The 23,591-nt window shown below is 50.4% G+C and overlaps 10 protein-coding genes across 10 annotated transcripts; 4 read left to right on the top strand and 6 right to left on the bottom strand.

The window, feature by feature from the left end:
- Positions 1–33: 33 nt before the first annotated feature.
- CI109_103858 (uncharacterized protein) lies at positions 34–309 on the bottom strand (the record flags this gene model as incomplete). The annotated part of the gene is made up of 1 exon (XM_065967377.1): positions 34–309. One exon carries the CDS (start codon positions 307–309, stop codon positions 34–36), a length of 276 nt encoding a protein of 91 aa, XP_065823449.1.
- Positions 310–984: 675 nt separating this feature from the next.
- Positions 985–3,549, top strand: CI109_103857 (uncharacterized protein; the record flags this gene model as incomplete). Its single annotated transcript, XM_065967376.1, has 14 exons — positions 985–1,355; positions 1,427–1,462; positions 1,515–1,739; positions 1,792–1,946; positions 2,000–2,090; positions 2,145–2,179; positions 2,225–2,316; positions 2,371–2,502; positions 2,559–2,579; positions 2,638–2,809; positions 2,861–2,936; positions 2,987–3,024; positions 3,079–3,169; positions 3,228–3,549. 14 exons carry the CDS (start codon positions 985–987, stop codon positions 3,547–3,549), a joined length of 1,857 nt encoding a protein of 618 aa, XP_065823448.1.
- A 201-nt stretch (positions 3,550–3,750) lies between these two features.
- CI109_103856 (uncharacterized protein) lies at positions 3,751–5,599 on the bottom strand (the record flags this gene model as incomplete). The annotated part of the gene is made up of 7 exons (XM_032001643.1): positions 3,751–3,969; positions 4,028–4,120; positions 4,284–4,477; positions 4,542–4,640; positions 4,706–4,794; positions 5,046–5,425; positions 5,549–5,599. The coding sequence occupies 7 exons, from the start codon at positions 5,597–5,599 to the stop codon at positions 3,751–3,753; spliced, it is 1,125 nt and encodes a 374-aa protein (XP_031863806.1).
- Positions 5,600–5,894: 295 nt separating this feature from the next.
- CI109_103855 (uncharacterized protein) lies at positions 5,895–8,756 on the bottom strand (the record flags this gene model as incomplete). Its single annotated transcript, XM_065967375.1, has 10 exons — positions 5,895–6,467; positions 6,518–6,687; positions 6,833–7,059; positions 7,107–7,196; positions 7,238–7,347; positions 7,412–7,644; positions 7,695–7,795; positions 7,855–8,343; positions 8,407–8,525; positions 8,628–8,756. The coding sequence occupies 10 exons, from the start codon at positions 8,754–8,756 to the stop codon at positions 5,895–5,897; spliced, it is 2,241 nt and encodes a 746-aa protein (XP_065823447.1).
- A 436-nt stretch (positions 8,757–9,192) lies between these two features.
- Positions 9,193–10,814, top strand: CI109_103854 (uncharacterized protein; the record flags this gene model as incomplete). Its single annotated transcript, XM_032001645.1, has 6 exons — positions 9,193–9,232; positions 9,287–9,399; positions 9,482–9,673; positions 9,831–10,200; positions 10,286–10,655; positions 10,727–10,814. The coding sequence occupies 6 exons, from the start codon at positions 9,193–9,195 to the stop codon at positions 10,812–10,814; spliced, it is 1,173 nt and encodes a 390-aa protein (XP_031863808.1).
- Positions 10,815–11,084: 270 nt separating this feature from the next.
- Positions 11,085–12,983, bottom strand: CI109_103853 (uncharacterized protein; the record flags this gene model as incomplete). The annotated part of the gene is made up of 5 exons (XM_032001646.1): positions 11,085–11,471; positions 11,533–11,694; positions 11,753–12,094; positions 12,182–12,771; positions 12,827–12,983. 5 exons carry the CDS (start codon positions 12,981–12,983, stop codon positions 11,085–11,087), a joined length of 1,638 nt encoding a protein of 545 aa, XP_031863809.1.
- A 1,070-nt stretch (positions 12,984–14,053) lies between these two features.
- On the top strand, positions 14,054–16,155 carry CI109_103852 (uncharacterized protein; the record flags this gene model as incomplete). The annotated part of the gene is made up of 8 exons (XM_032001647.1): positions 14,054–14,293; positions 14,358–14,419; positions 14,474–14,584; positions 14,678–15,004; positions 15,095–15,365; positions 15,440–15,580; positions 15,636–15,696; positions 15,776–16,155. 8 exons carry the CDS (start codon positions 14,054–14,056, stop codon positions 16,153–16,155), a joined length of 1,593 nt encoding a protein of 530 aa, XP_031863810.1.
- Positions 16,156–16,619: 464 nt separating this feature from the next.
- On the bottom strand, positions 16,620–18,770 carry CI109_103851 (uncharacterized protein; the record flags this gene model as incomplete). Its single annotated transcript, XM_032001648.1, has 8 exons — positions 16,620–16,733; positions 16,834–16,963; positions 17,061–17,376; positions 17,444–17,891; positions 18,017–18,228; positions 18,296–18,405; positions 18,490–18,635; positions 18,705–18,770. 8 exons carry the CDS (start codon positions 18,768–18,770, stop codon positions 16,620–16,622), a joined length of 1,542 nt encoding a protein of 513 aa, XP_031863811.1.
- Positions 18,771–19,303: 533 nt separating this feature from the next.
- Positions 19,304–21,668, top strand: CI109_103850 (uncharacterized protein; the record flags this gene model as incomplete). The annotated part of the gene is made up of 8 exons (XM_032001649.2): positions 19,304–19,343; positions 19,655–20,061; positions 20,137–20,243; positions 20,323–20,417; positions 20,507–20,694; positions 20,829–21,010; positions 21,167–21,415; positions 21,539–21,668. The coding sequence occupies 8 exons, from the start codon at positions 19,304–19,306 to the stop codon at positions 21,666–21,668; spliced, it is 1,398 nt and encodes a 465-aa protein (XP_031863812.2).
- A 214-nt stretch (positions 21,669–21,882) lies between these two features.
- Positions 21,883–23,386, bottom strand: CI109_103849 (uncharacterized protein; the record flags this gene model as incomplete). The annotated part of the gene is made up of 6 exons (XM_032001650.1): positions 21,883–21,958; positions 22,020–22,387; positions 22,456–22,746; positions 22,821–22,930; positions 22,982–23,054; positions 23,168–23,386. 6 exons carry the CDS (start codon positions 23,384–23,386, stop codon positions 21,883–21,885), a joined length of 1,137 nt encoding a protein of 378 aa, XP_031863813.1.
- Positions 23,387–23,591: the final 205 nt, after the last annotated feature.

Genomic DNA, 23,591 nt, shown 5'->3' with positions numbered 1-23,591 from the left:
AGACGTTAGCGTCATTTGAGCTACTCATTCACCTCAAGCCGTCGCCAGAGCAGCAACCGCTACCATTCCCACAAGTAACGCCCACGATACGGCGCCATAAAGTCTCCCAACACCGCTCGGTTTACCAGAATCACAATCGATCTCCGCTGCACCCCGCCAGGTCGAGTTGGCGGCGATGGTACCTTCGAAGCATGCGATGTATGGTGCGACTGTCGGTACGACGCATCTCATAGAATAGTTTAGGTATGATCCGTTCACGATGAAATAGCAGGCTTCGGAGATCTCTTGGACGTTGGTTGCGCAGCTCATTGAGATGGTATTTGTTCTGTTGTGAGTCTGGTCGTTAAACGGGAAGAGCTATGGCGGAGAAGAATGATCGCTTTTTCCTATTGCTTGTAAATGATTCCTCTTAGGCGGAAGCTCTTGCGATGTCTCATGCCGACCGAAGAAATCGTCCTCATGACGCTGGCTTAGCAAAACATAGGAAGATCGCAAGCTTAACTTAGAGCATTTCTTTGGCACATGACTCTGCTCGCTATGCGTTAGTATACCAATCAGCGTCACTCCGTACCACATCTTGAGTACCAATTGGAAAAATAAGTCATGCTCAAAGTTAGCATTGACGAAGTATAACCGTGGGCAAATCCGGCAGTACTGGCTCGCCACATACCGTCGAGGAAAGAGTGCAAAGATTGTGTCGCCTTGTGTATACACAATGTATCAGTGCCGCGGCTCATATGAATATCTTTGCGCTGCTGACCAGGTGCGCTTCCGGTAGGCTGCTCACCCCACAATTCTTCTGTGCATGAGCAAGAAGAAAGGGAAGATGAGCAGTAACCTAACTTATCGTTCAGCTGCCAGATTCTGCCACATGGACCACGTGGTCATTCTGATGTTTGTACCTCAACCGTCAGTCGTTCACACCTCAACTCTATCTGTCTCATCCTCACCTCATCCTTTCATCAACACGCAAACCCGCACGGCATGTCCAAATCGCTTCACATGATCGGGGACACTCTCCCAGAGGAGGATTATGAACTCCAACCGACCTCGCATCCGTCCGATCCCCTTTTACCGACGTACGAACAACACACAGGCAGCAAACCCGCTTCCCCGACTCCTCATCAACGATTAGAGCTGAACCGTCGACATTCTCGATTCCGTCGGTTCTTGTCTTGTCTATGTTTATCACTTATCATTGCTGTGCCGAGTCTGGCTCTTGCAGGATGTTATCTTGGTAGATCAACATTGGATAGGGTCAGGACGTGGGATCATTTACCCCAGGATTTCAAGGATTGGTTGAATGAGGTGGTCCCAGCGGTGGCAAAGGTGGACCATGGCGCGTTCCCAACCAAGTGAGTGGACATGGATGGTCCATATCGAGGATCTAGGATCGCCGAATTGCTGACTCAAACTCCTCACCTAGCATCGGATACGCCGGACCTACTCCTACAGGATCAGAGCGAGTCCCTTCCTTTGTTTCGTTCGATCAATCTAAGCTAACCCTCCAGCAGACCCGCACTCGTCGTCACAGCTCCCGCTTTTCCAATGTACAGCGGTGTGAATCCTCTCGTCCGACCTACGCAAAAAGCGTCGAGCACGTTCAATATCATCCAGCATTGGGGTAATCTCAGTCCCTTCTACTCCGTCGCAAGTCATGGTCTTCCAGAGACGAGCAGTCTCATTCCGGAGCAGTGCACGTTAGATCAACTCCATTGGTTGCAGCGACATGGGGCGAGGTGAGCGATCAGAGCGCTGACCTCATCATCTATCGCTGATATATCCTGGTAGATACCCGACTTCGTACCCTGAGGGACCGGGTGCACTCGCATCGCGATTGAAGGCGGCGACAGGGTGGAAAGCATCCGGAGCGCTCTCGTTCTTGAACGAATGGAACTATAAGCTAGGAGCGGAGATTCTCACCCCATTCGGCAGGAGTCAGCTGTGTAAGTGTTTTCGCTTGCGTATAATGTTCTGTGTATGCTAAGCCCACCTTCAGTCAATCTCGGTGTGTCCGCTCGTATCAAGTATGGGTTCTTGCTCGACAGGATGAAGGGGAAGTTGCCCGTATTCAGGACGGAAAGCCAAGAGTAAGCATCTCTCGTCTCAATCTAACGATGTCCTTGAGCTCACTCGTACTATAGTCGTATGCTACGATCTGCTCAGAACTTTGCCTCGGGTGAGCTGAACCTTCACCTCGTGTGACCAAGCTGACACCCCGTAGGCTTCTTTGGTATCCCTGCGGACGACCAGTACAACCTTGAAGTGACTATTGAAGCTCCAGGGTTCAACAACACCCTTGCGCCGTATACGACTGTACGTCGCTGCTCTTGAATCGTTCACATTGCAGTCGTTGATTTGTCCGCGCAGTGCCGAGGCGAAGGAGTTGACTACAGGAAGAAGTTAGCGGAATGGGATGCGATCTTTTTGAAGGACGCGCACACGAGGCTGAATGGGCTGGTCACGGATTTGGATCTTTCATTGACCGATATCAAGGATATGGTAAGTTCCGAGGTCAGAGCGGATCGTTGTCAGTATACTCACCAATTCCCTTGCAGATGGAAATGTGCGCATACGAGGTGACTTGGACTTTTACATCACCCAGAGACCTTTGCTGATGATTGGGATTGTTATCAGACCGTCGCGCTCGGCTACTCGTCCTTTTGCGACCTCTTCACGCAGAAGGAATGGAAGGGTTTCGAGTACCGCAATGATCTCTACTGGTGGTACTCGTCAAGTTTCGGGTACGCCCCTGCAAGGGCTATGGGAATCGGATGGGTTCAAGAGACCGTCTCGCGTTTGACCCAGAGTGAGCAGGCCGTGTCCTGATATTCTCCATGACATTGCTGACCTCACGCAGCCCGCTTGACCGAATTCAACTCGACAACGAACTCGACTTTCCACAACGACGTGCAGTTCCCCTTGGATCATCCTCTGTAAGCTTGGCGTCTCAGCAATGATGAACGGCAGCTGATCCCTTTTGCAGCTACGTGGACTTTACCCACGATACGCAGTTTGCCCTTTGTAAGCATATGCCTTCGTAGTAACACTGTATCGGCTTGAGCTGACCTCACGCAGTGCTCCCGACGATGAACCTTACAAGCTTTGCGGAAGGCGGCGATCTGCCCACGGATCAAATACCAAAGCACCGTGCTTTCATTGCGTCAAAGTGAGTTTATCATGTACTGGATTGCAGGGGTCTAGCTAACTCGCACTTCGCCTTGCAGGATCATGCCTTTCGCGACCAATCTCCAGATCCAAGTCCTCACCTGCTCTCCGTCGTCATCTCGCAAAGTCCGTATCATCCTGAACGACGCCGCGGTTCCTCTTACAGGTATTCAAGGCTGTCCAGAAGACGATGATGGACTTTGTCCTCTCGATACGTTCGTCAGCGCGATGCAGACCTTGATAGGGGAGGTGGATTATAGGAAGGTGTGCGAGACGGGTAAGCCGGTACAACCAGAGGACGAAGAGGTGGACGACGAGAAATTGGCAGAAGTTAAAGTGGATGGATTGGATGAGGTTGAAGAGGATGAGGAGGAGAAATAGATTCGAATTAGAGCTTGTCGTATAGATATACCCTTTCGGTTTCGTTTGACCGACCGAGTGCGTCGTTGTAATCATGCATTGCGGCATTATCTCATCTATTGTGTGTACATATGAAGGTCCCTCCGGATAACTGCGTCCGTCCTCATACATCCTGACCATCGATGCGACTGAATGTGGACATGTGAGAATGACAGGCTCCATTCACTTGACCGTCGACGCCTCCTCTTTCCGCAGGGCTAACGCTCTGAATGCCCAAACCAGATTCTCATATACAACAAACGTCGTACATGTCCCGGGTAAGATTCGCAAAGCGTTGGTTCCCAAGCCTTTGTAGAACGCTAAGAACCCTTCGTTACGATAGACGGAGAAGATGACGGAGGGTATAGTGAGTCGGGGTATTGTAGAGGATGGTGTTGAGTTCTGGCAGAGGATAGCGTCAGTACGGCCTTGGCACGGCGTATAGTACCGCCCTACTCACTTGTATTCTCGCTCGGACGACTTGGTACGGGTACGTCAGAGCGATGGCGACGAGTTTGGATGATCCCGAAGCGAGAATGTATTCTGTATTTGACTGGAAGGAAAGAACTCAGTTAGCACAAATTCAAAAAGCTATCTCCATGTCCCCGGGAAGCTCGATCACTTCCCCTCGCAAGAGGACAGCAATAGCAACTCGCAGCAAATTTGGAGATTCCGTGCCACCGCTTGCCCAGTCCAAGAGCAGAAACGATACGCACCAGCTTCTCATCTTCTACTCTCCATCCTCTCCCTTCTCGCTGATACAATTTCCGCTTGATATCCCCTCTCCACTTTTTCAGCTCCTCATACGTGGCGAACTGAATCGAACCGTTCGATACACCGACTAACGCGAGGAGTGAGCCTTTGTACAGCCCTCGAACACCCTCGGCGCGGTATATTGATGACAAGCCGTCTGCGATTAGGATAGATTAGCATGCCATGTGCGAGTACGATATACAACTCCGTCAACAACTCACCCCACAGCCCCCTATATGCCGCTGGATCATGCTTCGCCGTTCCGAACACTCTCGTCTTCACCACCCATATTGGGTTTGTCAGCATCGCCGTGATAGCGCCTATCAACCGAGATGGTGAGCGGAATTCTTTCCCATCATCGTCCTCTCGCTTGTGATCGACTCACTCGCTTCAGCCGCTGCGAGAAGATGTTGACCGCTCGTCGTGCGATATGTCGGATCGGTACCTTGCATATTCTTCTTGATCATGTTGTAGCTGCCAAAGGTAAAGGGGGTTTAGTGTGAGCTAAAACCCTTCGACAGTCCTTCATCTCGATCTTTTATCCGTTGCTGACCGTGACCGTCCAGAACCATTACTCCCGCAGGACAACTCCAGACCGTCTTCTCCAATTCCAATCGACCCTCAACGTGTTTCGATCCCACTCCCCACCTCGTCGTGACATCCACAAAAACCTATTCGACCCACACAGCACCACACCTGCCTTTCGAAACGTCTCTCGTACTCACAATAAGAAATACAACCCCCAGCTGCCCGCTCCTCCCACCAAGTTCGGTATAAGACCTCTATACAACCCCTTCCATCCATCGACCATCACCGCATCCTGCAAAGCTGTATACACGCCTGTCCCAAATCGAGGTTTGCGTAAATGGTGCGGTAAGGTCGAATGGGCATTGTAAGCCGACGCTGAAGCTGACGTAGTCGTCGTAGTTGCGGAAGAAGCTAAGCGAGCAGCAGCAGCAGACGAGGAAGCGGAAGCAGAAGCGGAAGAGGACGATGAGGCATAAGGTGAAGAGTGGGCAAGTTGGAATCTGACTTTGACAAGGTCCAAAGGGTGCATGACCAGGGTTGCGACGGTTCCAGCGCCGAAACCAGCTATCGCGTGGTCCTACACACACGTGCGGGATGTTAGCTTGAAATATCTCGATACCCCGCTCTTCGACGGAGACATGCATGGATTTATGCACAATCTGATCACTGGAATGATGATCGTGGACAAGCTGCAACTCACCACAGACGGATCACCAAACAGACTCGGCGAGTTTCGTAATGAAGACGACATGATGGGCAGATTCGATAGGGTGATTCACGTCGTCCGATTGTATGAGATGCAGTGATGATGATATCGCGTGGTACCGATTCATCCGTTTGCACTCTCGAAGCGGGATATCTAGAGGGAGATGCACAATGAATGGAAGGAAGACGATTGTTGATGACGAAGTTGATTTGGTCGACGAAAAAAGTTAAACTGATGCGGTACACACGCGGAGCACCGTGTTTTTCAATTCAATTCGAATTAATATGATAGAGTGGCAACATTCATGACATTCATCATCATCATCAACAATTGGTTGATTCTACTGCAGCATATTACCAAACCCCATCGAAGCTACTCCCAACGGTCCAGCCCCATATGACGCCTCCATAATTGGTGGTGGTGGCCCCGCATGCATTCCTCCATTCACTCCCTCTCCACCCATCATCATCATACCTGGATCCATACCTCCTCCAGATCCCCATCCTCCAGATCCTCCCCAGCCTGGCGCTATTCCCGCGTTCGGCGTTGTCGTACCGAGCCCTACCCAGGGAAAGTCGGCTAATAAGAAATCCAAATCACTGCCTAGTACAGTGGACAAGGTCGGATCGACGGGTAAACCTCCAGACATCCCTTGTAATGTCGGGTCGATGGGTATCGCACTGGTCGCCGTGGAGGGGTTTTGCAACTGAGTTTGGTGGGTCATGGCCGGCGCAGTCGGTGCAGAGGTCGGTAGAATCTCACACAATCGTCGTAAATACCACGCATGTAGTCGTGGTGAATCCGACTCGTACGCAGAGGCCGCGTCAATCGCATCGGCCGCCTTCAAGATGAGTCGACGACAATGCTCGATCTCGACACCTTCAAACTTGTACGGGTGTTGGCCTCGACACAGCTAGATGATTGTTCAGTGGATAGCTACTAAACCAATACTGAAAGACTTACCGTGGAAAGAAGAGTTGCGGCGTACAAAGCAAAGTGGAGGAAGGTGTCCGAGGCAAAAGTCAATTGCTGCTTATCTAATCCCTCGAATCGCACCAGCACCGAGGTCGCCGCGTTCAGACAATGATGAAATGCCGGGATAGAATTTGGGCCACCCAGGTCGATCTGATCTTCTGCAGGTAGTCGCAACGTTTGATTGACAATGAGCAGGTTCAAATTCAGTCGAAGACTTGAGGTCCAGATCCTCGGCTTGTTCACCTGACTTGATGTACCCCCGACTGCACCCCATCAACGATTGCCATTGTAAATCCCACTCACCATCGATAATGTCCCTGATCCATGCCTCTGACGAAACATCCCAGTCCTGATTCATCGTCCTCGTCAACAGACTCAAAGAAACCGCACTTCGGTACGCCGGGGTGTCAGGCCCGGGCCCAACCAACAAATCGCGGTAATGCAAGTACTTTCGTCGAAGCTCTGTCGAGCATACCAACAGAGTGTCCCGGAGCAACGTCTCCGGTCGACTCCTCTTGAGCCAATGATGTCTGCGGCATGTGAGCAATAAACCATATATTTACGCGACACGACTCACGCCGTTGCCACTAGTGGATCCGATTGGGGAATGAGCATCGGTTGACGGAACTGCATGTTGAAGATGGAGTTGACCGAGAAGAGACACAACCTGGGCAGGGTCAGTGGTGTCAAGAATTCCCTTTTACTCACCATGTCCTTTGTCTGCACCTCAAATGCCTCAGCTGATCCTCCGACATCTTGTCCAGTTCTTCTCTAGGAGGCAGTCTCCCTAGATTCAGCTCCTTCCCCATCAACACAGCCTAATCACGCAAATGGCCTGGCGTCAACGATGTCCATGTCGCCGTGCATTGAACCACTACTCACCCGGCTGATGTAGTATCCCGCTTTATCGTCATCCGGCTCCTTGTTGATGGACAAAACGACCATCGCTCGAACCACGTTGATATCCGTCGTTGCTTCGGCAAATGACCAGGTAAGGTGGTCTCGCGCAAGGACGAGGATCTGTTGATGGACCGACCGAGCTGACTCGGGGGAGATCTGGTGGCCGTTGCTATCAGGCGGCGAGAGGGATGAGAGGTATCGCGAAGTCACACATACTGCGCTCCTGTCAGCTGTGATTTTCCCATGAGACGGGTTGGCGACTCACAAATCGCCGTATATAGAAACGATGAGGCCTGTCTGACCGAGTCATGGGTGTGGAGTATAGGATCCAGCATGGTGAGTGACGTGTTGTAGTGTGTCATGAAACTTGCAATCGAGGGTCAGTGTGTGAACAGCATTTCTTCGCCTAGTCGATGCCAACTTACAGGTGGAACAACGCTCTGGCTTCCGCTTCGTCGACGAATCCCGCTCTGACAGGATCATCAACCAGATCCGACCCTTTCATCGCGTTTCTTCCCTTCTTCCTCTGATTATTATCGGTCGCATCACCTCTTTCACCGTTATCTGCCCCATGGCCATTCGTTCCTCCTCCATGCTCTTCCTCGGCTTCATCACTCTCGTCCGACTCATCATTGTCTGAACTCTCTTCTCCCAGCATCCTTCGTAGAGACATGTGATGGGATTGTCGATGTTCTTCCTCGTACTTGACGTGGTCGTTATGATAACGATGTGTTCGGGATGGTTGGCCGTGTATGGGAGCATCGTCGGCTGAAATGAAGGGGAAACGAGGATCACCGAGTGATCGAAGGGTGGAAGGTTCCTCATTGAAGTTCGAAGACGAGGCTTGGCCAGGACCTCCATTGGCATGGGATGATGATCCCTCTGCGAGCAAGCTACCAGCGAGGAGTGGTACACTGAGGGGTGACAGAAGATTTCAGCTTGAGAGGCAACAACGATGCATGATAATTTCCACTCACGGTCGTTTCCTCTTTCGGCCTCTGTTGTGCTTTGCAAACTCGCAAGAGAGGTTCATCCGTTCACATCGCGAGCAAGGGAAAAGATGTTGCGGATCATCAGGATGTGGATGGCATCGGATCTGCGCAAGATTGTACGCTCAGCGAGGAGGTACACGGAATGACGATATGTTGTCACTGTCGACGCGACAACGTTTTGATTGGAAAGTGAGAATGAAACCCACCTTGTGTCTCCTACATTCGTTGCATGCTTCTCTCCCTCTATCGACTTTGCCAAGCTTACGTTTACCCGGTGTATCTTCTCTATCTTGTTGTTGTTGTTGTTGTTGTTGTTGATGGTGTTGTTGTTGCATGGTGGGTTGATGATGATGACCGATATAAGGGTGAGAGGAGAAGAAGAGAAAGGATAGAAAGGGGAGAAAGTAGCCAGTGATCGGTGAAATGGCTCGGTATTAAAATCAACGGAGAAAAAGGGGTCGATGTCTTATCTCTGCGACAGCCCTTCCACAACCGAGCCCTTGCATCTCTTTCTCCATTTAGCATGCATCTCGTCGCTCCCTGATAAGCTACTGCCTTGGAAACATATCTTACTCGCCGAGTTCGACTATAGTAGCCGATACACATCGACCTTCTCCTCGGAGTGATTCGGCGGATCTTGCAGGGCGGGTGGCGCCATAATACAACCTCCCGTTACTACCAATACCAGGCTTGAGGTGTTATCATAGATATTAGAAGCGCATTTTCTCTCTTCATCTTCCGTGTTGTATCTCTTCGAAGCCCGTCACCAGAATGACGAACAAGTACGACGTGGTGATCCTCGGTTCAGGTGGTAAGTGGTAGATCGATAATCGCCTAGCTTGTAACCGCGCTGACATCCCTCCAGTCATTGGCCTGTCCATCGCTCGTGAGCTGCACGGCAAAGGTCTTAAAGTCGCGATAGTCGCAAAAGATCTCCCCGAAGACTCGAACAGCTTCGGCTTTGCCAGTCCATGGGCTGTGAGTGGGCGTACTTTACACATGACACCCTGTCATCGGTTCAGTGGCTAGCGGCTAGCTAATATTGTCTGCATTTCATCAGGGCTGTAACTGGCACTCGTTCGAAACGGACGGTAACGCTCCCGCCGCTCAATGGGACGCAATCACCTTCCGTCGACTTGCCGAACTCGCTAAAGAGCATCCCGAGCTCTGCGAGAGGATCCCGTTCTACACGGTGTGGCAGAATGAGAAGAAGGGGGATAACGAGCTTTGGTTCAAGGATCTCGTGGGGGATGTGAGTGTGGGCGTGGCGTGGCGTCGTACCGTTTGATCTACATCATCTTCCTTACCTCTTCGGTTCGGCCAATCTACCCGTTTTTGGTAGTGAAAGGGGCCTGTGTCTTGATCGGCTGTTTCAAACTAGTTCACTGACACTGACATCCACTTTGCAGTTCCATAAACTCGAAGCATCCCCTTCCAACCCTTTACCTGGAAACATGTCCTTTGGCCACACATTCTCCTCTTACATCCTCCACGCACCAGCTTACACCGCCCATCTGGGTTCTATCGTCCGTTCACTCGGTATCCCGATCTATCGACATCGTCTCTCGTCGCTTGACGAAGCATACAACTTGCCCGAGATTGGCAGAGTAGATTTGGTGATCAACGCTTCTGGACTAGGAGCGAAGAGTCTTATTGGCGTAGAAGATGAAAAGGTTTATCCGGCAAGGGGTCAGACGGTCTTGGTTAGAGCGCCAGAGGTGAAGACTTGTTATATGCATGTGGAAGGGTTCATGGCAGGTCCACTCAAGCCCGGAGAGAGTGAGTCCGGTCCACCGATCGATACTTCCCTATTAGTATCGTGATGTGACACTGATTGACCCTGTGTTGTTTGTTAATGTTACAGAACCACCCCCCGAACCTGCCTATATCATCCCCCGACCTGGTCCCGAAGGTCATGTTATCCTCGGCGGCACTTACATCAAAGACGACTACTCTTCCCTCCCCTCCATTCCCGAAGCAGAACGGATCCTCAAAGCATGCTACAATCTGTGTCCGGCCCTTGCTGGACCCAATGGGAAATCATGGAAAGACATCGAGGTGGTTTCGCACAATGTGGGATTGAGACCGGCCAGAGAAGGAGGTGCGAGGTTGGAATTGGTCCATAGGGAAGTGGGAGGTTTGACAGAGAGAAGAGGGATAGAACCGAAAAGCGATAGTCAAGGTCCAAGGAGGAAAGTCGGTGTCTTACATGCTTATGGAGTAGGATCGGCTGGGTGAGTAGATCTCGTGCTCGTGCAATTGCACTGGAATTGGCGTGAGCTGATATGCAATTCACCTCGGCTAGGTTCCAAAATAGTCTGGGTCTCGCAGAAAAGGCAACTCAGCTCGCGCTTGGGTATGTCAAGTCGCAAAAGACGAGAGCGAAGTTGTAGTGAATCAGGTATCTTCGGAAGAGGACTTTGTAAAGATTGTACATGGACTTGCACTCATGCATGGAATGGGCACGACACGGTGCGCTCACGACAATAAGGGGATTGGAAGAGACTCATTCGCTTCGTTGTGAGAGCCCATTTATTGCATACGATACAAATTAATTCCATCTTGTTTCTATTGCTATTTCTGTTCACCTCAAACGATATATAATGATCAAGGTCCCTTTATCAATACGACAAAACACATCTATCTATCTGAACGACTCTGACTTAACCTCTAAACACCTTCTCTGCCGCTCTTAAGAGGGGCCATCTCCAATCTGCCTTCCAACCAACTTGTCCATTCTTCGACAGAACCAACATCTCCTCTTCATTCTTCTGCTCAAACTCGCCGCCTTCCTTGCTCTCCGTTAGAGCAGGTTTGACAGCATTCCAAAGCGTTTCGTTGAACTTCAACGCTGCTCTAGTTTCTTCAGGAGTCAAGGCGGCTAATCGCAGTTGATGGATGGAAAGATCAGTCCCGTGAGAGGCTTTACCGTCCGTTCCGTAGAACTCTGGCACAAACTCGACAGCATATCGGACGACGGGGAAATCATGTTTCGCCAAATCGGAAGCGAGCAATCGAACAGGAAGATGGACTTGTCCATCGGCCAGGATCTATCCCATAAAAGAGTCAGCAAGAGATTGTGATTAAGTGTAATGGATAGGTTTGGCTCACCCGTCCGAGTAACGCGTCCATCTGCTCTGGAGATGCATCGCTCGGCAAAGCAGGATATGCCGCCAAGAATCGCTCAGACTGTTCGTACGGGTAATATCTCGCAATGTTCGGGACGAGATCGTCAAGGGATTTACAAGGATGGACCGACTTGTAGAAGAAGTCCTGGCGAGTCATGTAAAGTCAGCTTGGTTGCCGGTTCGTATAATTGGACCGCACTCACCTCATCTCGCACGTCACCGACGATCACACACTTCACACCGGCCTCTCTTAGACCCTTCGCCAACCCGCCAGAACGTTGATACTCGATCTGATCTGCTCTCACCCATCCATCCTCGCCCACCACTCCTCGGAACGTCGACAACTCGCCCATGTTCTGGACGGCCGTGATGATCTGCTTTGTGGAGTATCTTGAAGTGTCTCGAAGGATCGACAAGATATCAGGTGTGGTAGGGTCGATGCCCAGTGCGTCGCAGAAAGCGACAAACTGCGTATTTCGAGAGGCGGGAGTGAGAGGGGAAGCGAGGATAGCGTTGGATTGATGGTGGGCTGTCATGAACGGGGCCTAGGGGAGGGGAACTCATCAGCAAGGAACCCAGTTGAGAACGAAGAGCTACAAGACAGGTCTGACAAGATCATCGCGCCCACTCACCTTGGCAGGAGCTAATCTGGCCGCTTGGTGGACCAACTGATGAACGACGTGACCTCCTCCGCTCAACCCGCTCAGATGAACCTGGTTCGGATCACCTCCAAACGCCTCTATATTATCCCTCACCCATTCTAAACCCAACCAACAATCTTTAAACCCAAAGTTCCCTAACACCTTGGGTTGGTCACAGCCCAAAAACCCAAGGACGGAGACTCTGTGTCCTAGAAGGACTCGTACTTCACCGTAATGTTCTGCAGGGAAGAACTGCTGGTTGTAATGTTGGCCTGAAGTACTTCCATATTGTAAGAACCCTCCATGGATGAACACCCTGACAGGGAGTAAAGGTCTTGAGCCCAGGATGGAGGTGTTGCTCAAGGTATAGTCGGAAGGGATGTAGATGTCGGCAAAGAAAGGGTTCTCGGTAGGTTGACCAAGTCCTAGTCGATCTCGCATGGAGTTGGTTTGGGTATAAGTACGTTCGGGTTGAGCACAGTATTTCCCGTCCACGGTATATGGTGTAGAAGGGTAGGTGTAGTCGGCAGGAAGAGGTTGAGGATCAGAAAACCGAGGCACGTCCATTCCGTAGGGCACATCTATCAAAGCACAAGTCTATCAGCCACAGTTTGATAATAGTTCGGGAGGACGCACTGAGGAAGACCTGACAACCATTCTTGACTCTCCCACCGACGACCTTGCCGTGCTTGGTCAGCGTCTCGACCTTCTGCGACGACGGGAGAGCGAGCTGCTCCCCCGTCATGTCGTTGGGCGAGATCGACGTCGTGGGTGGTAAGTCTGTTGACGGCATGGTTGGTGGGGGTGTTGGCTGGTTGATTGGGAGTAGTGTAACCTGTTCACGACGACTTGGTGTGTGGGTGTATGGGTGTGAACGATGCCAGAGACTCGTCGCCCGTCCGATCTATCTATATACAGGAGTCTACTATGTGGGTGGTATCCATCTATCTATCTATCGGTCACGCTGAGTTTAACTTACCGCAAGATGACGAGTGTTGAATCCATCCGTCCATCCGTATCTATTCCCTACCCTCCTTGCCTTCTTCGTGCGACATTGTTCGGTCACTTAGACTTCCAAGTCACCTACTCGTATTGTTCAATTCGCCCTCATCCGAGCCGAGGGACGGTGACTTGACTTGACCTGACTTGACCAGGACAAGATAGCATAGTCGCCGTTCTTGAAGCACTAGCGCAACTTTAGACTCGAGGTGAACCAATCAGGTGTGACAAGCGAGCGCAAGGGGATAAAGAAGAACCTGACATTAGATGAGAAAGGTAACCGATAAGTGAACCGATATTTCGGTGTTTACCATGCATTAGCGTCGTCGAAAGGGAAGGGAAGCTTCTTATCACGAGTTGATTCGATGTCGGACCGGCAGCACAGCGCAGCGCAGGGACGGAGACGGTGCACGGCGTACAGACACAGACAGGGAAAGGAACGGCGAGCGGCGGATGAGAGCGAGACATCCCAACAACGACGAGACAGGGAAAAAAAAACAAACAAGGAGAGTTTAATTCGCCAAACCAGCTGGATCACTCACCCCTCATCGACTCGGTCGGTATTCATACTCGGTCTATTCAATATCATCTCTATCTCTCCCTCTCTCATCACTACTTCGCGTAATCGGTGTGATACGGCCCGTCCTCCCCCTCACTAGGCTTATCATGATGCCGGTGATGATCGATGGAGTGTGACCACGAGCATATACATAGGGACTCGGTGACGCCAACGGTCTTGGTTTTGTGGGATTTCTTCTTCCTCTTCAATCACGTATGATATAATCGATTGCCTCTGGGAGACAAGACAGACTTTTCCCCTTCCCTCCCTTACACATTTCACCCCTTCGTTCGCTCCTCATCATCATGTCGACAACTCAACCGAAACACAACGATATCTCTCTCACGAATGTGAGCTCCCAACCCGCCTTGGTCGATTCAGAGGTCCAAGAATCAAAGGGGGTCGAATCGCTCGAACGTGTAGAATCGGCACGATCGTTGGTCCTCGAGGAACTCGCAAAGGGTGAGAGCGTATCCTACGATGATTTACCGATCATCGAGTTCACGCCCCAGGAGAACAGAAAGGTCTTGAGGAAGCTTGACATGGTGGGTTTGGTCCGGCCTGTCTACCCTTTCCGCGAGACATCGCTGACTCGTCTCAATGATGTAGATTCTCCTGCCTCTTACTATGATCGCCTATACACTGCAATATATCGACAGAAGCGCAATGAGGTGAGTTCGATCGCATCTTTCGTCGTGGCGAAGATACTGACTCTCTACGCACAGTTACGCTGCCGTATTCACTTTCCGAAAGGATCTCCACTTGACTTCTGATGATTATTCTTGGCTTGGGAGTGTCTTCTTCCTTGGTTATCTCTTCTTCGAGTTTCCCGGATCGTGAGTGGATGCTTCGATCCTGCCTGGAAATAATCCCCAATCTTGGCTGCTGTAGAGGCGACATGGCTAACTCGCCCGCCACCTCGTCCCCAGGTACCTACTTCAACGTCTACCCCTTTCCAAAACCATGGGAACATCCATCATCATCTGGGGTGCACTTCTCATGTGTATGGCAGCCCCCCGTTCGTTCGGCGGAGCAGCGGCGATCCGTACCCTCTTAGGATGTTCCGAAGCCTTGGTGACGCCAGGTTTCGTACTTCTCATCAGTCGATTCTATAAACGAGAAGAACAACCCCTCCGGGTCGGATTATGGTATTGCTGTAATGGTCTCGGGAGCTTTGTTGGCGCTTTGGTCAGTTATGGAATGGGTCATATCAAAGTTGCAAGAGTACCCAATTGGGCTTGGATCTTCATCTTCAAGTGAGTTCGAGTGTGATACTACATGGTTAGTCCCGTCTGTAAATGAGCTGACTGATTGTCTTGCGTTTGTGTTTGTGTTTGTGTTTGTAGCGGCGCAATCACTGTGATTTTCGGGACCATCTTCGTCCTGCTGTGTCCAGAGAACCCCCAAACATGTCGTTTCCTCTCCCCTCACGAAAAACGTATCGCCCTCGAAAGAGTACGATCGAACAAACAGTCCTTGGCCAGTAAACACATCAAATGGTATCAGGTCAAGGAGGCTTTGTGTCCATGGATCGATCCTCAAGGTTGGGCATACTTTTTCATCGTCTTCTCATTGAGTATACCAAATGGTGGTATTGGTAACTTCTTGCATTTGATCGTGAGTCGCTACACGGCCCATCTACATCGCTGCTCTACTGCGCTGTGCTGACTCTGGTTTATTTCGTGTGTCAGCTCCAATCATATGGTTACACCGCATTCCAAACCATCCTTATTGGTCTTCCCCAAGCCGCCATGCAGGTCGTATTCCCTCTCAGTGGCGCTATCATCGCCAGAAAGGTCCCCGGTGCTCGTCTCTACGTCTTGATGGCTTACGTTGGTGTCTTCGAGGCTCGTCTCATGTGTACAATGGCTGACTCATATCTTGCAGATGATACCAAGTACGGTCGGAGTCATTATTCAATACAAGACTCGTCAAAGTGGAGCACTCTGTGAGTGGTTCCCTTCAGCGTCACTTCTTCGTCATCGTGAAAGGTCAATGACTATGTGCTGACTCTCGTACGACTTCAGTGTTTGGCTACTACATTCTCGGTTCGTACGTCGCATCCCTCGGAGTGTGTTTCGGTGCCCCCGGCTCCAACGTGACGGGCTATACGAAACGAGTCGTTATCGGCGCCATGATCTTCGTCTCTTACGCACTGGGTAATATCGTCGGACCCCATTTCTTCATCTCGACAGAGAACCCACCGTACCGAAGTGGAATGTTGGCTTGTATAGTCTGTTTCGCATCGACAATCCCTATGGGCGCAGGGTTACGTTTCTACTATGTGAGAGAGAATAGGAGGAGGGATGAGTTGGCGAGTGCTACAGGAGAAGGAGGGGTGGATGAAGTTGGCGATTTCTCAGATAAGACAGACATAGAGAATCTCTCATTCAGATACGTTTTGTAAGTTAAGTCAGCAAGCAAGTTAATTTGTAGAGATGTGAAATAGGAGTCAGTAGTTGTTCGTTGTTCGTTGTCGGTGTTTTTGGTTGTTAGTTGTGCTGTGCTGTGCTGTGAGAATGAGCCTGGCTGGCGAGTTTGTGAAGTCTTTATAGATTGTTATAGAAATGGACGGACGGAACGGACGGAAGGACGGAAGGACGGATATACGTACAACGATGAAGATAATGAATTCTCAATCTACCGCAAAGCGTCCCACGTCCCACAAAGTGGAATCGTTTGTGTAATGCGACAAGTACATCGTATCACATCTCCGTATATGTTCCAAGCGTGCTATCTCTATGTATGGTATTCTCTATTTCCATATTGTGTATGTCATTGTATATAGTATCGTGTCTTTACCGATATGCGTATGTGATATGCTACATCCTATCCCCTGCCGCCCTCACCCCTTGTGTATGCGAAAACGCTTCACTTCAACCTTCGTTCAGTGTTACGTCGGCCGTTGACCCAGTCAGTCTCGAAGAGGGTCATCTCGGGGGTACCGAATAGCGCATTGTCGACAGCCTCGACACCGAGCATGAACTGTGCGTTGGGTAAACGGACATTGTCAGCAAGAGCGCGATCGTTTCACATAAGCAAAGGAGCGGAGATCCGCCCGGATGTGATTGTGAACTTTACTCACGGAGTGATCTTGGTTGCCCGCTTCGTATCGCCAACTTCCGAATCGACCTCTGGAGTGGATCCCGAACTTGTCCTTCAACACGGGCAAGATCTGTTCCAGAGCAGCATCACGTCCAAGCGAAGGTGTGGGGCTATCAAATCAGAAATGGTATGATCAGCCATCACCCTCGCAGTCATGTATATTTTAGAGCTCGCAAGTGCTTGGCACTCGCGCACAGGCCAACTCACTATCCGTGATCAAATCTCCTCTCGTAAAGCGAAACAATCTCATCCCCAGGCAACATCAACTCCGTCGCAACCGCACCCTTTATCGTCTCCTTGACCAAACTCTCCAGATCAACAGGTTTGTCATCCGACTGACACACTTCCATCATCAAACTCCAGTATGGACCAGACTTGGCCTCTTTGTCAAACGGCAATGATGGGTCGGCTTTTTGGAGCGTGGGGAGTTTGGCCTCTGTGGAAGGGACATTGTATGGCGAGTAGTTGGAGAAGATTGTAGCGCGGTAGAAGGGTGCGTCATCTTCGGGGAAGTATAGCCAGCCTAATGATGAATATCATAAACAATCAGCACATTTCAGTTGCACTCGACGAGACACGCTCCCACTCACACTTGTCACCGATTCGTTCGGGTCTTTCACCTCTGATTCCAATACCAATGATAATCGTGTTGGAATAGACCAACCCTTCATTCGCAGCCACCTTCATCTTCTCCACCGTTGCTTTCCCATCGGCACCACCGTCTAACCTCTCCAAGAACCCATCCAAGGCCATTGACGAGACGAGATGCTCATATTTGACCTTTCTCCCATCCGCAAAGATCACCGTCTTCTTCTCCGCGTCGACGGTGTCGACGCTGCCCTCTCGACCGAGTCGGAAGTTCTTGGTGGGCAACTTTGAAGCTACAGCAGTCCAGATTCCACCGGTGCCGTCACGTGTGGGGAAACGGAAGGTCGCGTTGGGTCCCCAACTAGGCGCGGTTTGCATTGTCAGAGCGTTTCGGACGGCGACTCGGACATTGGGTGCGGCGACTCGTTCTCCAAGCCATTTGCATTGCATCTGCGGGCAGAAAGCAGTCGTATCAGCATTGTGCACAAGCCATATGTCATCCGGTGTGTTGTAGCCCACGAGTGGGTCAGTGCGGTGCGCTGTGATCACAGCAGAGAAACGAAGCTTCAACCCACCTTGGTCGTCTGCAATCCCCACACTTTGAAGTTATACGGTCTCATGAACGCATCTGCGATCCCTTCACCCATGTTCCTCACAATCCACTCGTCGAATGTGACGGGCTTGACATGCGGGGTCCGTGTTCTCTCCTCAGCGGCAGCGAGCAGACCGTCGATGCATTTAACACGTAGGTCGAGGGGTAGTTGAGAGACGTTGTTCTGGTATGGGTCTGTGGTGATAGATTATTAGAACGGAAAACTAACCCCCCTTAACTGGAAGTGAATGATCGCACTCACAGGTGACCCATCGACCTGCGCTTCGAACGTAACTGACCCTCTCGTGGGTTTTCCAATCATCCTCATTCGGCAAAGCCCGATCAATCGCATCGTCGAAATAAGCATAATGTCTGTTCGGATGAAGGACGTGAAGATCAGCTGATGTCTGTTGGTGGGATGAACGAAACGATCGACGTGGTCGTGACTTGACTTACGAAAAAATGACGTGACCTCCTACATCGAAGTAGAAACCTTCGTCTGTGATATCGGTACTTGCCAAACCACCTGGTGTAGGAGATGCATCGACGATGAGGAATGGTCGACCGAGTTGATCAAGTCGTGTTGCAGCGCCCAGACCGGTCTATATCGCGTAAAGACGCGTTGGGTCAGTGCGATCTGAACAACAATGGGAAGAGAGGAGGGGACTTACGGGTCCAGCACCGATAACGAGCGTCTCGACGTGTATAGTGTCTGGTCGATCGTTTACTTGTGTCATTGTTGTTGTTATTTTGCGTCTATATGTTGATGTGTGAGTATGAGACAAACTATCAAAACAGAATCGAAAAGTTGTTGTTGCTGATACCGACTTTTTTCCAAAATCTCCTTGCGACTTGCCGGTAACGAGTGGAGTAACGAGTAGAGTAACGAGAATCCAGGTGGTACATGTATGATATCGTAGTATGTATGTTTTTGTTGGAACCTCGAATTACCTCGTCCTAACGTTATGAGGTACCCCCTTCGCCCCTTCTCCTGGACCTATACAGTAGTAGTGCTTTAAGCGTGGTATGACTCTGCTGCGACGTACAGTGCGTTACGCAGCACACAGCAAAATACTACTCCTGCACTGTGGCATATGACTGGAATAGAAAGAATTCAGGGCTACAGGGTCGCAAAGATCATCTAATCCAGGGCATGACAACAAGAACAAAAGAGATTACCCAGTCGTCAAGTTAAGAGCTACAAAGGAGCAGGAGGAGAGGAAGATGATACGTTGAATATATATTCTTAGAAGCATCATCATCAGGGCAGATGGTTACAAAGTTTGTTTCGTTCGTTTTCTCTCACCTCGGTGAGGCTGTATAACACATTCATTCGGCATTCGTTATACTGCTGTAATCCTCTCAGAGACGTAAAGACCACGCGTGGGAGGGGGAGCACACGGCAAACCGTCCGAGCACACCGTATGATGCAGGTATCCAAGCATGCAGACATTCCTGATGTAACTCGTAAAGTTACGGTTTGTTATCGTTATTGCAGGTAGTCAGATAAACATTTTTTGGTCGTCAGTCGAGCAGGTGGTTATCGTTCGTTATAATAAGGCAGTCGATCAACTGTCTATATAACCCTTTGCGTCGTGTTCGTTCTGGTCACGTTTGACAGATAGACAGCTTCAGAGCTCTTCAGCTCTAGCTCCTGGGTCGAAACGAAGGATGCTCCCACCAACACCCACACGTACGACCCAGATCTACCTCCTAGTCCTCCTTCTGGCCATATCCTTGGTAACTCTCGCCCATTTCCACCCGGCCACATCATTCTCCCTACCGCTCCTCCCTACACCCGACGACGGTGCAGTCTATGGAGCTGTCAAGAGTTATCCGACATATTCGAGAGAATCGGACAATAGACATTTGACTCAGGACGAATGTACGAACCGTTTCCCGGATTTGTATCGCGAAGCAGATCGGGCGCAGAGGTTGTATAAGAAAAGGGGAGGGATAACAAAAGAGATGGTGGAAGAGGCTGAGAAAGATAATGGTAATGCGAGGTTGGTCATCCTCAATAACAAGGTATGTGCGACACTTGCACTTGACCGTTGAAGTGTATCAATGTCATCGTACTGACCATTCGGTACACTACTTTAGCTGTTTGTGAAGACGTACAAGGGTGGAATCAACACTCGTACGCAAGCTGCAATGGCACAGGTCCACCGAACAGTCATGACCAGTCCCGAACCACTCCCCGATATCGAGTCAGTGGAACGTCGTTTTGAACAAACTTCACGTCTGCAACGTTGGACCGTAAGCTGACATTTGTGTGTGCTGCAATAGGTTCGTGATCCAAACTTCCGATGCGGGGAATGGGAAATATCCCCATTTTGCACTGGATCGAGAAGCCGAGCAAGAAGAGATCTGGTTGATGCCAGGTGAGTGACGACGAAGAAGCGTAGCTCCGTTCTTCTTTACCCGTGTTGATATGTGGCGCTGTTTGCTGATGTACGCTTCCCTCGTACAGACTTTGGATTCTACTCGTGGCCCGAACCAGGAGTCGGAGCGTACACCGAAGTTCGAGCGAAAGCGCTTGCTTACGAACAGAATCTCGGATTGAGATTGGACGATGAGCTGAATGTCATCCATTCCAGTTGGGAAAATAAGACGGAAAAGTTGTTTTGGCGAGGTTCCCCAATGGTCGAAGTGAGACAGGTGAGTTGAGTCCACCCACCTTCCTCTCAGCAAGTATCAAGCTTCCTCTCGTGGAGAAGGACTTGTTTGTTTACCTGCTTCCCCTTGTCGGAAGTGCGACTGACTGCCTTGCCATGCTGACACGGCGTCTGTAGGACCTACTCCGAGCAAGTCGAGATCAACCTTGGTCCGATGTGAAAGAGTTGAATTGGGGTGCTGTCAACAAGGACGAAGAGGAAAAAATGAAGAATAATGGGGATTTGAGAACACCGGCTGAACATTGTCAATATCAATTCTTGGCACATGTTGAAGGGTGGGCCTATAGCGGGAGGTTGAAGTGGGTCTCTTTCCTTCGTTAAGCGAGTGAGCGAGAGCGAGCGACTTGAGGTCAAGTGAGGGTATTGTACTTTGCTCTGACTTGGACTTCTCTCTTCTCGTTCTTGCCATCTAAAGAAGTGGGAACTTGAGAGCTGAACCTTCGACTACTCCGTAGATACCTCCAGCAATGTCGGTCCGTCATCGTCGCCCACCCACTCAAATACATCCAGCATTACCACCATCTCCTCAATTCGAACGAGAATGACCCAAACCAAAATATCGTCGAAGTACCCTTACCTCTAGAGGAGAACTTGCCGGGTGTGATGGAGAAATTGTTAGATCCGATGAATAGAGAGAAAGTAGAGAGGATAGCGGATAATAGTTGGAGACAGTTGAGAGAAGGTTGGATCAGTCCTGCGGCCAAGTGAGTAAACCCTTTGTCTGCCCTCCACCACGGACCTTGCCCGTCTTTACGTCGCTTTCCAATCCGAACGCGCTCCTCATTGAGTCAACGAGCGACCTTCAGCTGACACTCCGAAACCCACAGCGAATGCTACTACCGCTACGCCCTCCGAGCATACGCATCAGTACAGAAGTTCCAACCCTCATTAGAAAATAGAGCAGTGCCATACGAGAGTTTCTTGTTGATGGGATCGACGCATTGGGATCCACACTAATATATCTCTGTGTATGCATTGCTTAGAGTGGAAACGCGCCCAGATGACCACATTGTTAGCTGCGAAGGGATCCAAGTCGCACGAGATAACAGCTACGAGAATGTAGAGGATATGATCGATAGATTTGCAAAACGCTATTGTCAAACATGCATGTCTCATGCCAACTACACATGCTACCCTTTTCAGGTCAAATCCCGTTCCTCTGTCTTGTCTATCATGAAAAGTCTTGGGCGTCCAGTTCACCCAGAAGCAAATTTGTGTCTTTTGACCCTGTAAGGATGATCGGTTCTCTGCGAGACGAGGTCAGCGTATGATTCGCCAGTGCAATTGCCAGTGGAGGAAAGCACTCACCTTGGGTGGAAATCGACCCCTGTGACTGTACCCTTGTGTCCTGGCAATTTGTACAACACCTTACCACTATCCACCTCCCAGACGGTGACTGTCCTATCCCCACCTCCCGCAGCTATTCTCGCTCCGTTATCATGTTTCGTCCAAGCGCATCTTATGAGCGTGCTCTCGAATCCTGATGGTGCGCCGGTGAGAGATCGATATACCCGCATAGGGTCAGAAGAGAACGGTCGGACGTCGTAGATGATAAGTGCGGAATCGAGTGAATAGGTAGCGAGGAAATGTCCGTTGGGTGAAAGGGAAAGAGAAGCGATGGTATCCGTATGACCGCGAAGAGTGTAGAGAATTTCAGAAGTTCTCAAATCCCACACCTATGCCAAAACACACAAAACATCAGCTTAGTTTTGTCGCAACTCCGTTGTGCTTTGTGCGAACCCACCTTGACCTCATTATCGACACCTCCTACGAAACATTGATTACCGTCCGCACTCCACTCCACAGCCGTCACCGGACAATCCCTCTCATCATCAAACTCTCCAACTGGATCTTTACTATCCAAAGCGAAATCCCAGACTCGTGCAATCCCATCATCTCCACCTGTCAAGACCAGCTCTCTCCCGCCCGAGATGGTCACGGCGATAGAGTTGAGAGGACCGTAGTGTGCGTAGTATCGGGAGATTCGTTCACCAGTTCGAAGATCCGTCGCAATCAGTGTACCGTCTGCTGCGCCCTGTCACGTTCGACAAGATTACCAAGTTAGCTTATTGCGATCTTTTCCATTCAGCGTTTCCAGGTATGACTTACAGAATAGATGACTTCCGAATCTAATGAATAGGCAATATCGAGGATCGCCATTTTGTGGACATTGGGTAGTATACCATAGTTCTCGTGCGGTGGGTATGTCTTCCATAGCGCTGAAATGGGTGTCAGCAACAACAAATACAGAGAACGCTGAGACCACGCACAGATACTGCGGTCGACTGAAGAAGCTGCCAGTGTTTGGCCAGAAGGGTCGAATTTGCACGCCGTGATCTCGCCCTGTGAGGTGAGAGGGGTGAGTCGATATCAGTACGGGAGCGTGGCCTGTCATTGTATCCCTCGGACGAAATCCTTATAAGGGGTTGTGAGAGAGCGCCAGAATGCAGACTCACCCCATGAGCTCCTGACAACGACACAATTGGCGCTTCCAAACCACTCGTCCTCTTCACGCTCCTTATAAGCGCATTCTTCCTTTGTCCCTCTCCCGAACTAGCGACTGTCATGGTCATCACGTTCCCGCCATCTTCTGCATCATCATCGTTGTCAACTCGAGCGCGTTTGGCCAGAGCGAGTCCAGGACCTGAAGGAGGGGGTGATTTTCGGACCGACATGGCGAAGCGAGTAGCGTATCGATTGGCGGAGTATATGAAAGAGATGCAAGGGTCGCTGAAGACCTTTTCTGATGGTGCGATTGATGCGTGAAGAGAGAGAAGTCGTGAGAGATGGACGAGGAAAGACGAGTGATTGAGGTTGAGTGTTGGTGATGATTAGAGAAAAGGCATCTGCAAGTGCAACGAGGATGGAGAGTGACGTGGC

Source organism: Kwoniella shandongensis, chromosome 6, assembly GCF_008629635.2.
Source record: "Kwoniella shandongensis chromosome 6, complete sequence".
Lineage (NCBI taxonomy): Eukaryota > Fungi > Basidiomycota > Tremellomycetes > Tremellales > Cryptococcaceae > Kwoniella > Kwoniella shandongensis.
The sequence above is the reverse complement of the archived record's forward strand: the minus strand, read 5'-3'. Positions and strand labels throughout refer to the sequence as shown.